Raw genomic sequence first — 14,881 nt, 5'->3', positions numbered from 1 at the left:
CTGTTTTATAAGCTAGAGCAACTGCTTAAAGAACAATTACAGTCAGGTAAAAGCAGTTTCAGCAGGTGTCCCCTCCCACACTCCAAAATACATGCAGCAGGTCAACTGTCTCCTGATCCAATTGACTCCGTGTATTTTTGGGGTAGGAAACTAAAATTGGAAGCTCCACTGTGTCAGAGGATGGATGTGCACGATGAGCAAGCACTGTGTAACATGTTGATGCTATATAAATAAAGGATAATAAAAGAGATTTTAACCTTAACTATGTGATGAACCCCTGCAGTCTAACCCCTACATTTTTTTACACTTTTCTAAATGTTCTGCAATACACTCTACACTTTCAAGCAACATATTCTTAAATTGTCTACTTGCTTTGTGCCCTAGATATGGGGGTTCATTTGCAATTAGACACATTTATACACTTGGCTCTAAACTTTTATATGTAATGTATTGACTATAGAATAAAGACATCCACACTCTAATATATCTATTTCAAAGTTGTGTCATCACATTCATATGTCTGAGTAACAGATTTACCTGTTACAGTAATGTTTCAAGGCACCAACCAGTAATGGAATATTAGGCAATACACTTTCAGACTCACCATTAAAATCATAAGGCAAATGGGTTCAAACATATGACATTTGTTCTTCTTTGTCTTCTTTGTTGTGAAAAGAACTTACTGGGAAGCATCTCTACATATATTAATGCTAGATATCATCTTATTGCTATGCCTACCCGCCTGCTTAACTATTTTATATTAACCAATAAACCATTTATTATAGAAGAATCCCAGCATACATTTATCAGTGTCATGTTATGGCAGCCATCCTTCCATATCTGCTTCAGTGTTCATATTTCTACTTGCATCTCTACTCTGCTATTTATTTCATTATATAAATGACAGAACATTTTGTACAAACCAACAAGGAAGTTCATCTGGAACGAAAGTGCTTGTTAAGACCTGTTTTGACATTTGCTTCCATGTAGGTTGGACTTATTCACAGGTAAATGTTTAGTTTATTCTGTCTTCATACTTATTCATAAAGGAAATAACAATAGCCTTGCATAGCCATTATTATGTATTGTGTAAGCTATTATTAATCCCCCTAACCATTAAATTCAGACAGTCCACATGCCCCAGTGCTAATTGTAATAACCAACATATATAAAAAAAATGTTTGTTTTTCACAATATAATAATAATAATATAGATCACATTTATTAATGAAAATGTCACAGAAAATATTTCTACTATAGAAAATACACTTTCACTGGTTTGTGAATGTAAGTATAGCAACTTTAATTAGGCCTGATTTTTGAACACTAAAAAGATCCAACCCAATTGGAAACACAACAATATCCTTGTAAGTGAACATATGTTTAGCATGGTGGCTCAGTAATTAGCACATCTGCCTTTTAGTGCTGGGGTCCTTAGTTTGGCCTAGCCACTATCTGCAAGAAGTTTATATGGTTAATTTATCAACACTGGTCAAGTTTGCACCTGGGCTGTAATCCATAGCTACCAATCAGTAATTCCATTTATTTTTAGCCAGCTGCAGAGAGAGCATTTTAATGATTAGTCTAATGAAGGAACTCCTAACTATGCTACATTGTTACTTATAATACCTATAGTGATATGTTTTCTTTGGGTTCAGCTCTAAATGCACATAAGACATTGGTTTATAGGCATATATTAAATGTGCTTTTATGCCTGATTTTTTTTACTATGTACATATTGGAAGCAGGAGAAATGTGCCACAACTATTGAATCTTGTTTGGCTTACAAACTAGGCATCAGTAGACAGGTTCAGACCTGATGGGACTATTGTGATCCAATGGAACAAGAAAAGTAAAAAAATGAACTGGCTGACCATATAACTTCATTTTTTATGTTTTGTGTTCATATTCCAAAATCCAATTTACTGAATATTCAAAGTGCTATTTCGAAACCTATAGTTTATCATTCTCCTTGCTGACCAGTTATTGCTTCCTGCTCATTGGTTGTTGTGAGTGACTACACCTGTAGCAGAATTTGCATTTTTCATTACCTAAACCTACATTTGTTATAACCACTTCCTTAAATTAAAAATTATTCAAAATCCTATTTTATCAAATTAGTCAAATAAAATGAACTTTAATTACACTATAAAAATGATTTGAATCTTGTTTCCTTCAGTCTGCGAATTCATAATTTAGGTGCTGATCCAAAAACATCTTTGATTTTTTACATAATATATATTTTTTATGCAGTTGAGAGACTGAAAAGGAATGGCAAGAGAGAGTCTCTCTAAAGGACTATTTTATTCCTAAGGGTTGTCATATTTTATTGTTGAATTCATAATTATAGCAAGCAAGGCAGGAGCCATTTTGTGGACACTGTTATTAGGGCAAGCCTTGCATCATCTCAGAATCTTGTTTGTGCACCAGAATGGGGGACCCGATGTCCATCCCCATACCCTGGCTACACAATTAAATGGTGAAGAGTACGGGGGAATGTGTGGAGAGCAGTGTCATCTAAGAAGTGCTAAATGGAAAGTGAAAATAATTGTCTGCCCTGCCTTTATGCCTAAGCTATGAATGCTTTAATAAAAAATAGAAAATGGATTTCATGTTTAATTTGTAAAGGACTTAAATTTAAAAAGATTTTTGTGTCTGGGTGGCAGGTCCCCTTTAATAACTGTGCACCATAGGCAAACCTTAGAGCTGACATTCCTACCATCAGGGACATATATACTTGCTTCATTGAGCTCCGTTCATTTGTCCACAGCATATTCTGTATTTTCCAGTGTTTGATTGTATTGTATCCATAATTTTAAGTACATTTTATTTTTTACTTTTTTTTTTATTGGTGTTTATTTTTTTCCATTCTAGGTACAGGCAGTTGCAACTAAGTACAGAGAGCAAAGTATCTGAACTTTTTCATCAAACAAAACTTAAGTCCTTTGAATCTGAACGTTCTCATATATTACAGGAGGAGGCAGTGGAGAACCTACAGAAGTGTCAAATAGAATGTGAAAAATATCAGAAAAAACTAGAGGTATGGATAATTTATATGTAAAAACCAAACCCTATACAAATCTGAAAAAGAACACACATAAAGGTTACAAAAATGGAAACCGAAAAAGGTTGTCTCTCTCATTAACAGAAATCTACAATGATAGTTGGGTGGAAGGAAATGTATCAACATATCTATAGGTAATCCAGGGTTGCCAGATTTCTTGAACTTGGCATGCTTATCTAGGGAGATGCTAATCAGTTTCTCATTTACCAATATATTTATAGATGACTTTTGCTTTAAATTTTAAATCGATAGTTCTTTGTTTCTAGAATTTCGCTAATATCTTACGGGCAGCCAACAATAAGAAATTGACTATTCATAATTGGGTTTTAGTGAGGGTTTCTGGGACAGCTCCCAATAGAACTTTGTATGGGTTCTTCCTCATAATTAATGTTTAACAGAATAAATCAGATTATTTATACCCTAGACCAATAGCGTATGGCTTGGGGACAGGTCCACCAGATATGTCCCATGGTGCATAAAGTGCGGCATCTGCTGAAACAGTTACCATCAGCTGGGCAAATTTGATGGTTTTAGCTGGGGTCAGGTACCATCTAAAGTACTTGTAGCCTGATTCCAGCAGAACTGTGTTGATAAAGTTGTGTTCCAAATTTGCCCAAAGTTTAAGCCACTGTTCCTCTTCAATACTGTTACCCAATTCTTGTTTGTAGGCTTTGATACAGGGTAGATCTGTGACTGACTTAGGGCAATTGATATGTAAGTAAATAATTGAAATTGACATGCAAAGAGGTTTCCGATTCAGGTGCCATCGTTCAAACAACGTTACTGTTTGTGACTTGGGGATTGGATCGTTTCCAATATGTGCTCATAAAATTAATTATTTGGGAAGCCTGGTATAGCTAAGCTTCAGGATGCTGGAAGTGTTCATGTAGGGCATCAATTCTGTCAGAACTCCTGGGAGTCAATATGGAATTTATTAATGGAAAACTATACACCCAAAATGAATACTTAATTAACAGTTTATATCATATTAAGTGACATATTAAAGAATCTTACCAAACTGGTATATATACTTAAGTAAATATTGTCCTTTTACATCTCTTGCCTTGAACAACCATTTCGTGATGATCTCTGTGGTGCCTCAGAGATCACCTGTTAACGCTTGAGCTGCCTGATAATATGTATAAAGCCTAACCCTCCTGAATCTCTGGATCTATATAGAACAGTTCGGCTAACCCTAGGACAACCACCTCCGCATACAAAAGAGATCAGTTTTTGGCTTCAACTTTTCTTAAATCTATATGGTTAACCAGGTTTGGGAGTGTTCTGAAAAAATATAACCGTTTAGGGAGCAGGGTCACCCAGGTCCTACCTATCCACGGTATATGGTATTTTCCCTAGTCTTCCAGCAGTTTGGCCAGTTTCTTCTACAGAGGAGCCTATGAGTTTAGTGCTAATAGTTTTTTTCTTTCCTTTCTGAGGTTTATGTTTAAAGCTTTGGTCTTGGCATGATTAATGAGGAGACCAGAACGTTTTCCAGAGGCCTTTACGAAGTTGTATACATTAGGTAGGGAGTTCAAAGGCTTAGGGATTAGTAAGAGAAGTTATTTAATTAAGGGGGACATATTGTACATTATACTTTAAATACAGAAGAAAGGCTTTAATAAAAATGTATTTTAAAACACCCATCTGTTCCACTTCCTACCGGTTGGTTTCCTATGCTGTGCACAAGAGCCAGCGGCACTTTACACTGTAGCATAGGGACCAATCAGCAAGTAGGCAGGCTCAAGAGGAAACTGTGCTATATATTTTCTTGTATGAATACAGGACTGTGATTAGCTTCCCACCTCTTATTGTGCTTTTGCAAGAACCGTTAGGACATGTATGCTACTCATTTGAACCACAGACAGGGTACAGAGAGGGTATGTATCAAAAGAGGCTATTTAATGATTATTTATAGCTCATTTAGTATTCATTATTGGCAACGAGAATATGGGGATTGATTTTGAGTTATGCATTATGTACTCTTTAAGTGTCTTCTCCTCCCATATCTGCTCTAAAGAACTAGGAAGTTGCAAAATGAAAGTACTTTACACTTATCTGTTTGCCCCATTTAGCATAGTAAATTTTAAAAACAATTTAAAAAAACATTTAATTCATACAACAAGCAAAATTAATTAAAACAAGATTTTATGATCCACATTGTCTCCACAAATTTTCTCAAGAATGCTCTTGGTTTTGTGATTATTTCCCATTATTTTCATTGCAAATTACTATTTATTAAGGCAGTTACAATACCACATCAATGGTTGTTTCCATGCTGGAAATATATAAAATCTGTGAAGCAGAAGGCTGTCCGGCAATTAGGACATGACTTCACCACTCTGCTTGAGGTCTGCTGTTGTACTTTTATAGGGGTTGTTGCTTTTTCAGTTCAGTTGGGTTCAGATAGTTCACCAGATATAAAGACTTTTTTCGGTTACTTTATATTTTCAATTTGTTTTTCTAATTATGAAGTTTTTTTTTTTTACCTATCTCTTTTTAAAGCACCTCGGGGGGGGGGTTTCACCAACTTTGACATTCCTTTGAAACAGTGTTCTGCAATTTCCACATAAAATCCAAACTATCGAAAATCCAAACTACCGAAGCTTACTACTTTTGTTTGCAACCTTTAATTCAAAATGTCCCCCAGTTGGTGTCAGACACAAACATTATCTGGCAGAGGAATTTTTCTGTGCTTTCATGTAGGGCCCACCGCGGAGGATTTTTCACCTGAGAAACTGGATTATTATCTCTTCAAATAATATTGCTAAGGAGGCCTTCAGTATAGGCTTAGTTACCAAAATAAGTGCAAAGGCAAAGCTGCATCCATCTAAATGCTATTTGCAATACTCAATACATATTCCTCTATACTTTTGCTTTGCACTTAATACTTTGCAAAATAAATTCAGAGCACAAGGATTAACGGTTGTGCTGCAGTTAGGACCTGCCCTGAACAGTTTGTGGTCTTGACAGATGCGTAATCTTTATTTGCCTATGAACAAATTAGGACCTTTGTATGGGTTGGACATCTGTTTCAGGGCTTCCTGTATCAATGGCTCCAACTATACTTTGGATGTAGCCTTTAGGGTTAGACTGGGCTGGCAGGACACTTGGAAAATGCTGGGATGGACCCTGGCATTTTTGAGCTCCACAACCCAGGCCTGCTCTCTTCTCCAGTAGACACTTTGTGGGTTTCACCCCCATCCCTGATCACATTCTCGAGTAAGAAGAATGTGGTATGCAGGGGGGATTGGAGGTTTAGTCTGGCAGTGAATTTCAGACATGGAGAAGTTCACAACTGGTGTGGGGGTGCCCTGAGGTGGCAACTCCAGTGGCCACACCAGTCTGATTTTGTAACGCCAACCTTCATAAATTGAAAAGTTTCTCAACAACAAACTTTATCTCAACGTAAACTGAGCCTATGTCCTCTATATTTTCCCACTCCATAAAAAGGAAACACTGCAGCAGCGTATTTCTGTAATCAACTCCTAAATGAGGATTAATATTGACTTAAGGTGGCCATAGACACACAGATCTTCGATTTTCGGATCGTGTGTGGCGCGTCCCGACTTCTTTCGTCCGGCGGAGATCGGTCGTTTGGTCGATCGGTCAGGTTTGATTTTGACCCGACCGATCCCGCCGGAACCCAGGGCACATCGTAATCGGATCGTTCGGCCATGCGGCCGAACAATCAGATTACACCCGATATAGCCATGTTTGTTAATGGCATATCGGGGAAAGATCCGCTCGTTTGGCGATGTTGCCAAATGAGCAGATCTTTGCATCTATGGCCACCTTTAGATGAGAAAGGTCTGCCGAGCCTTTCAGATTATGTGAGTGATAAGCAAGTTGAGCAACTATATATTTTGATCAAAACAAAGGATTTTATGGTAGGGCAATACATTTTACAAAAAAAAGACAAGGTTAAAGGGATGAGATAAAATATAAAGATCGTTAAATAACCTGAAGCCAGAAAATTATTTTACCATAGCAACTATCATATTTAAATGAATGGACCAATTATGGCCAGTTATACTAAAGAGTAATATGAAATTATAGTTTTTTTTTTTATACTTTTATTTAATATTAAGTAGAAAAAGCAATGCCAAAAGGGAATGTCAAAAATTCTAAGCAGCTTTGCATCCCTTTCTATTCTCTTCTCAGTCTGTTGAAACAACGTTAGACATGCCAGAATATTAGCTGGGAACCAACACTTTTGCAACATTGTTTAAAAAGTAACATGCAGGCGTAAAGCAAATTCTGCTTTTAATAGCAACTGTGTTTACAAAGCACTGAACATTTGTAATAAATGTTCATTGGAATTATATTTTATTAGGTACATTTTTATTTTGCGGTTGACTTGCCTTTCAAAATCACTTTGAGGTACAATGTGTGATCAGATCCTTATTAATGATAAGCTTAAAACCACTTCTTTTGTACCTACTGTGTTTGGGAAGCACTACAATATACACAAGAGATTGCTATATTCCTCAAAAACCACAAGGTTTTGAGGGGGAATAGAACCAATAAAATATATATAGTGCAGTATTTCAAAATAAATTATATTTTTAGTGAACTTGCTATGTTCAAATATACCCGCATGTGAATAATTTATACTTGAAAATCATGCACCACCATCAGGAGTTAATATTTAACCAGAGTAAAAGTTCATAACTCAAGTGGTGCTAGAGCTAGAGAGACCATCACTCATTTGGATGAAGCCATTCAGCGAAACGCATCAGCGATAGGATGAGAGTGTGGAAGCGGCAGCCGGTGACCCGAGGAAACTACACTGGACTAAGGCGAACGCATCAGACGGTTCCGTTACGCAAAGGACTCGGCACAATAGACCAGAATGCCACATTGGTTTTAAAGCGATTTTATTGGAGGAATGTTTGTAAGTGCAATTTTGAATTATTTATTAAAATTTTTATAACGCTTTCACATGTTACTTCCTTTTTACCCACTAAAGTTTTAAGAAGAATGAAAGCAGACTGAGACGCTCAAATTACATATGCCTGTATCAACTTACTTCTTGTAAGTATAAACACCTGCCAGACACACTAGGATCGGAGTGTGGGCTTCTGTGCAACTATAACTCTAAACATCACGGGTGTCAAAACTTGCATATATAAATAAGGACTCGGGTTAAATATTTACTCCTGTTTGTGGTACATGATTTTTAAGTATAAATTATTCACATGCGGGTATATTTGAACATAGCAAGTTCACTAAAAATATCATAATTTATTTTGAAATACTGCACTATATATATTTTATCTGTTTTATTCCCCCTCAAAACCTTGTGGTTTTTGAGGAATATAGCAATCTCTTTTTGAAATTGTCTTTTTTGAGGGTGGAGGAGAGCCCTGCTGATTGCCTGGGGAAACACCTTTCGTTCTAGAGGATCAACTACTTAACTAAAAGCACTACAATATACAACATAAGTTGCTTTTCAGAACAAATTGTTTTAAATGTTCCAGACTTGCTGAATAAAAGGTAATGACATCCAGTAACAGTTGATTAATGATGTGTAGATTGAAGGAAATTATATCTTTTTGCACATGTGAGCATGATAAAATAAAAAAAAAAAGATAAATCTTATTTGTGTTCTACATGGATAATGCGTTTGAATGCATTGAACTGTCCCTGTCAGTTTGCATACTGCTTTTAGTACAGATGATGAGGATAATCATTTATTTATTAAAGGTGCTGTTCACCTTTAAGTTAACTTTTAGTATGTTATATATGACTGGCCAATTCTAATTAACTTTTTTAGTTTGCCTTCAGTTTTTATCTTTTATTGTTCTGACTCCATCCAGCTTTCAAATGGGGGTCACTGAACCCATCTAAAAACAAATGCTCCGTAAGGCTGTGAATGTTTGTTATTGCTACTTTTTAGTACTCCTCTTCCTGTTAGGCCTCTGCTTGCTAGCAACCAGATTGTTAGAATTGCAAACTGGAGTGCTGCGGAATAAAACGATAAATAACTCTTAAACCACAAATAATAAAAAGTGAAAACCAATTGCAAATTGTCTCAGAATTCCACTCCCTGCATTATATTAAAAGGTAATTCAAAGGTGACTAACCCCTTTAAGCATCAAGAGCTGTAAAACAGCAGGGCAGTTTGGGAAATGTTTGCATTGTTTCATTGGTTCCTTTTTCCACAGATTTTCCCATAGACAGCACTTCTAAATAGTTGGCGCTTATACTACACAGGCTCCTAATCTGCGGAATGACTTCAGCAGTGTGAGAAAGTGGTGTAATATTTTATGCATTGTTTTGTGGTAAGGTGCAGAACACTTGACTAATACAATTCAAGAGTTTTTAATAGGAAAGCAAACTGATATATTTTAGTAGGCAGATAATAAATGTCCTTTACACATTTTTAAATCCACCCTTTTTGTGGAACCCAGCAAGGTGGAACAGCATGCAGTAGTTTTTATATTTGATATAATACATTTCTAGCAAAACCTAAGGTAATACCCCAAAGGACTACTGACCTCTAACAAAACCTAAGGTAATACCCCAAAGGACTACTGATCTAATGACCTGACACCCAAGCTAATACTTGAGTGGGCCTTGGCCCTTTGTGCCATACATTACAGTTTTGGTATCACAGTTTTATGATGTTATTTTGTGTGTTATATTTTGGAATGTTTCAATCAGCTTGGTGTTTGATATAGGTGTACAAACTGGCAGGCATTTTAATTTTTTTAAGTTTTGAAAAAACCTTGTTTAGCCATAATTAGTGATGGGTGAATTTATTTTGCAGGCATGGATTAGCGGCGAATTTCCACACTTCGCCGACTGCGAATGTTTTGTCTAAACTGCAGTGGAAAAATGTTCACGTCAAAATTGTCACACGTCAAAATAATTGACGCCTATTGACTTTAAGGCATTTGGACAAAAGAGTCGCTCGTGTAACCCATGGCAACCTATCAGATTGCTGCATTCATTGTTCTACTTGCAGCTGGTTTCAAAAAGCTAATCACTGATTGGTTGCTATAGGTAACTGCCCATGGGCAATTTTGCCCAGTGTTGATAAATGAGCCCCTTTGTGTTTTAGATGCACATTTTAAGAAACTACTCTCTGAATACTTATGCTTTCCTTTCCCCACTGGAAAGTTGATTCAGCATTTTCAAGCTGAAAACCTAATTTATTCTTAGTGTGGTTTTTGTGTGACTGTGTATCTACTGTTGATAAAATCCCCATCATATGTAGTCAAACATAACAACATTAAATGAAAATTAGTAAAATTACTTATGAATATTTTGCTATTTGCATTGAACTATACTATGTGAATTCTACTAATTATTTTTTTTTCCAGGTTTTAACTAAAGAGTTTTATAGTCTTCAAGCAAGTACAGAAAAGCGAGTTACTGAGCTACAAGCTCAAAATTCCGAGCACCGTGCAAGACTTGAGACCTATGAAAAACTGGAACAGGAGCTCGATGAAGTTATAATGCAGTCTGCAGAAAGTATGTATCGACGAGCGTTATTCTTTTATACGCGGTTTTCATTTAAAAATGTATCATTGATGTTAGTAATAATCGGCATTCTAATTGTTTCTCCTAATGAGTGGCATTATAGAGCTTTGTGTAGAATTTTTTTTATTCAAACCGTTGTACGAAGTACTTCCTTGAAAATATTTTTTAAATGCGCCTAGAGCTAAAAAAGAAATGATCGTAAACCTAGCAGGGAGCATCATCTAAATCATACAGCTTTTAATTTTTGTGCTAGCATCTGTCTAGGTCCTACTGTAGTATATAGGTTATGTATTGAATCAGCTGAAAGAAAATAATGCGGCTCGAACTGTAACAAGAAGTGTAGCCGTTAACTGCAAAGCTCTGTCTATGCATTGGCTGATGTAACCTAGCACATTTGTGTGCCCATTAAATCGTTTGAGCCTGGGGCAGCGATTAGTGGTTCATTTTTCAGTTAACTTTTAGTATGTTATAGAATGGCCAATTCTAAGCAACTTTTCAATTGGTCTTCATTATTTATTTATTTTTTTATAGTTTTTGAATTATTTTCCTTTTTCTTCTTATTCTTTCTATCTTTCAAACGGAGGTCACTGACCCCTATAACAACAAATGCTCTATAAAGCTATAAATTTATTGTTATTGCTACTTTATATTGTTTATCCTTATATTCGGCCCTTCTTCTATTCATATTCCAGTCTCTTATTCAAATCAGTGCACGGTTGCTATGGTAATTGGGACCCTAGCATCCTGCTGAAATAGCAATTTGGAGAGCTGTTGAATAAAAAGCTAACCACAAATAATAAAAATGAAAACCAAATTGAAAATTGCCTCAAAATGTCACTCTCTACATCATACTAAAAGTTAATTTAAAGGTAAACAACCCCTTTTAAATTACAATTTTGTATTTAGGATAATTCAAAAGCATGTACTATTTTTATGAATGTTTATTTACATGATGCAGGGTTTTTCATATAGGTTGTTTTATTCAGTATGCAATGTTCTGGGGTATAGTGAAATTGCTTAATTTTTATCTAGGGCAGATATTTAAATTGAAAATAATTTTAATATAATACTATTTTTTTTTTACAGTGGAGGATGAGGTTGAATGTGAAAGAGTTTTATTTTCATATGGTTACGGAGCAAATGTCCCTACTACAGCTAAGCGGAGATTAAAACAAAGGTAGATCGCTCATTCATTTTTCTTTTTTTAAGGGATTCTGTCTGATTTTTATGATGTAGATTTTATTTCAAAATGACATTGTTTACGCTACATATAATTCACTCTACCATGTAAAATTTAATTCCTGAACCAATAAGTGTATTTTTTTAGTTGTAATATTGGTGTGTAGGCAGCCATCTCAGGTCATTTTGCCTGGTCATGTGCTTTCAGAAAGAGCCAGCACTTAAGGAAGGAACTGCTTTCTGGCAGGCTGTTATTTCTCTTACTCAATGTAACTGAATGTGTGTCAGTGGAACCTGGATTTTTACTATTAAGTGCTGTTCTTATATCTACCAGGGAGCTGTTATCTTGTGTTAGGGAGTTGCTATCTGGTTACCTTCCCATTGTTCTGTTGTTGGGTTGCTGGGGGGGAAGGGGAGGAGGGTGATACCACTCCAACTTGACATGCAACAGTAAAGAGTGACTGAAGTTTATCAGAGCATATGTCACATGACTGGGGGCAGCTGGGAAACTAACTAATCACTAATAGCAACAGGTGGCTTACTCTGTGTCTAGATCACGTATTTCAAGTCTACTGTCAATGCATTCTCAATTTATGAATATGAAATATGATGGTGCATTATGTGGGTTCGTCTCTCCATACTTGTTTCTTTATAAGGCTAATATCTAGCTTGACTAGAAAATTTTCAGGATTCCCTGAAAAACATTTTAAAAACCTGTATAATTGAGTTATGGGTTAAAAATTGCTTTAATATGCAAGTATACTTTATCCGTGTAATTGCAGAATACTCAATCCCTGACCAAAATCATAATTATTAATATAAAAATTAAATCCATTTCCACTGAATTCCCATGACTTCAAAAAAGCAATTATAATTTTTTGTAGATGTAAAAGATTATGTGGTGGCCTCTACCCCTGGCTCCGAACGTTTAGAGAAATAAATTGGAAAGAAAATTGGCATCACAATTTAATACTCAGAGAAAACTTTCTTGTAAGAACCTTGGTTCGAAATGCTCCGCCAAACTTGCCCTCTTCAAACAATTGAATGTTTTTAAAGTGGATTAATGAAGTTTCGTCTGTCTCTATGGAAGTATTTTGGTGAAGCAATCCGAAGGTGCATTTTTCTTTCTTTGTAAAATAATGAAGTCAGGTAACATCATCATAATTTTCAATGGCCAAAAGTAAAAGCAAACATTACACTTTATGTACAGATTTACCTCTTACATGCATGAATTATATGCAGTGTTTTGCTTGCCCCAAATGCCCTTAAGCAGCAATAGAAACCCATTAACCCTTTAAGTGCCACCCCACGTAGAATCTACGTTCTGTGGGGATGGCACTTGAAATGCCACAGAACGTAGATTCTACGTTCTGCAGCATTTCAGGGTTAGGGAACGGAGGAGCGGCTTTTCAAGCCGCTTGCTCCGTTCCTCTTCGTTCCCCAGCCCCCAGGCAACGAGCAGGGGCCGGGAACGAGTGGCCCCTGAGGCGCGATCGCCCAGGGGCCCTAAATGCAGCAGCAGACACGTGCACACTGCGTGTCCTGCTGCTGCTTTCACTTCCTGAGCCGAAGCTCCGCCCCCTCTCAACGGATCTTCCTGGGTGATGCAGCATTTTCTTCCTCCAGCCCTGCACAACGATCTGGACCTGCTTCCCCCAGGTTAGTGCCCATCCACACACAGAAACACACACAAACACACAAACACACACTTATTTTCCCATTACACACTTACATTCACACTTACACACAATCACATACATTTTTGGGGGATCAGGGGGGTCACACACATTCACAGCACCCCCACACGCTTGCACACACACACAACATGCAATTGGTCAGTTGTACACACACACATACACACTTGCACTGTTGTGTATTTTTTTTTTTTTTCTTATCGCATCGTCTGTTTTTTTTGCTGAAAAAACTGTTTTATTGCCATTGCGAATAGCGTATTCGCTAATTGCACTGCGCAATACCTTTTGTATGTTATTTTGGTGATTATACTGCAATTTGGGTGATTTTGGTGCATTTTTAGACATTTTATTGCATGTTTTGCCATTTTATTACATTTTCAGCTTTGCAAAGGTGTTGTTCCCCTTTTTCTGTCTGTAAAACCTATTTGGCCATGCTAAAATTATCAAAAATTGATTCTGACTGCTGATTACAGTAGGCGAAAAAAAAAAGCATTGATTTTTGCGGTTTTGTTGGATTTTAGGGATTTTTGTTACTTCATTTTGACCTTGGAAATTTTGTCTGCTATATAACCATTTGGAGGTCTCTGTGTACAAAGTAGTTTGGTAAATCTTTTCATATCAGGCATCAAACTGTTCAGTACACTCCTTGCTTTCATATTTAGGATGACTTTTGCTGGTACGTTACAAAATGTGGGGTATATAATGGGGTAAAATGCAAGCTTTGTGACTATTTTCAGAATTTCCATAAAAAGCGTTATGTTTAGCATTGCTTTGCGGTTTTGTAGTTTGCAGTAGAAAATTGTAATTACCTGCTTTAGATTCATCTGAATGTGTACTTTCAGAAAATATATGGGTTTCTAGGGTCTCCATACTGTTAGGGGGTCTTATGGTGCATAATGCACATACCAGGTGTTGTATTGTAGCAGTCAGAGTGTCATATGTGAAAATTCATATGTACTATTTTCATTTGGGCGTCTCTGTATGCCACCTAGTTTGGTAAATCTTTTCATATCAGGCATCACACTGTTCAGTACACTCCTGGCTTTCATATTGAGGATGACTTTTGCTGGTACGTTACAAAATGTGGGGTATATAATGGGGTAAAATGCAAGCTTTGTGACTATTTTCAGAAATTCCATAAAAAGCGTTATGTTTAGCATTGCTTTGTGGTTTTGTAGTTTGCAGTAGAAAGATGTAATTACTTGCTTTAGATTCGTCTGAATGTGTGCTTTCAGAAAATATATGGTTTTCTAGGGTCTCTATACTGTTAGGGGGTCTTATGGTGCATAATGCACATACCAGGTGCTTGTATTGTAGCAGTCAGAGTGTCATATGTGAAAATTCATATGTACTATTTTCATTTGGGCGTCTCTGTATGCCACCTAGTTTGGTAAATCTTTTCATATCAGGCATCACACTGTTCAGTACACTCCTGGCTTTCATATTGAGGATGA

General features: G+C 36.5%; 1 protein-coding gene across 7 annotated transcripts in view; it reads left to right on the top strand.

Moving 5' to 3' along the window:
* pibf1.S (progesterone immunomodulatory binding factor 1 S homeolog) overlaps nt 1-14,881 on the top strand; it is a 96,490-nt gene that overhangs the window by 37,940 nt on the left and 43,669 nt on the right. For all 7 annotated transcript variants that reach the window (XM_018248340.2, XM_018248341.2, XM_041583177.1 and 4 more), the window contains 3 exon segments: nt 2,874-3,039; nt 10,395-10,545; nt 11,641-11,731. In XM_018248340.2, coding sequence (XP_018103829.1) covers nt 2,874-3,039; nt 10,395-10,545; nt 11,641-11,731 — 408 coding nt within the window.

This window comes from Xenopus laevis, chromosome 2S (assembly GCF_017654675.1).
Source record: "Xenopus laevis strain J_2021 chromosome 2S, Xenopus_laevis_v10.1, whole genome shotgun sequence".
Taxonomy (NCBI): Eukaryota; Metazoa; Chordata; class Amphibia; order Anura; family Pipidae; genus Xenopus; species Xenopus laevis.
The sequence above is the reverse complement of the archived record's forward strand: the minus strand, read 5'-3'. Positions and strand labels throughout refer to the sequence as shown.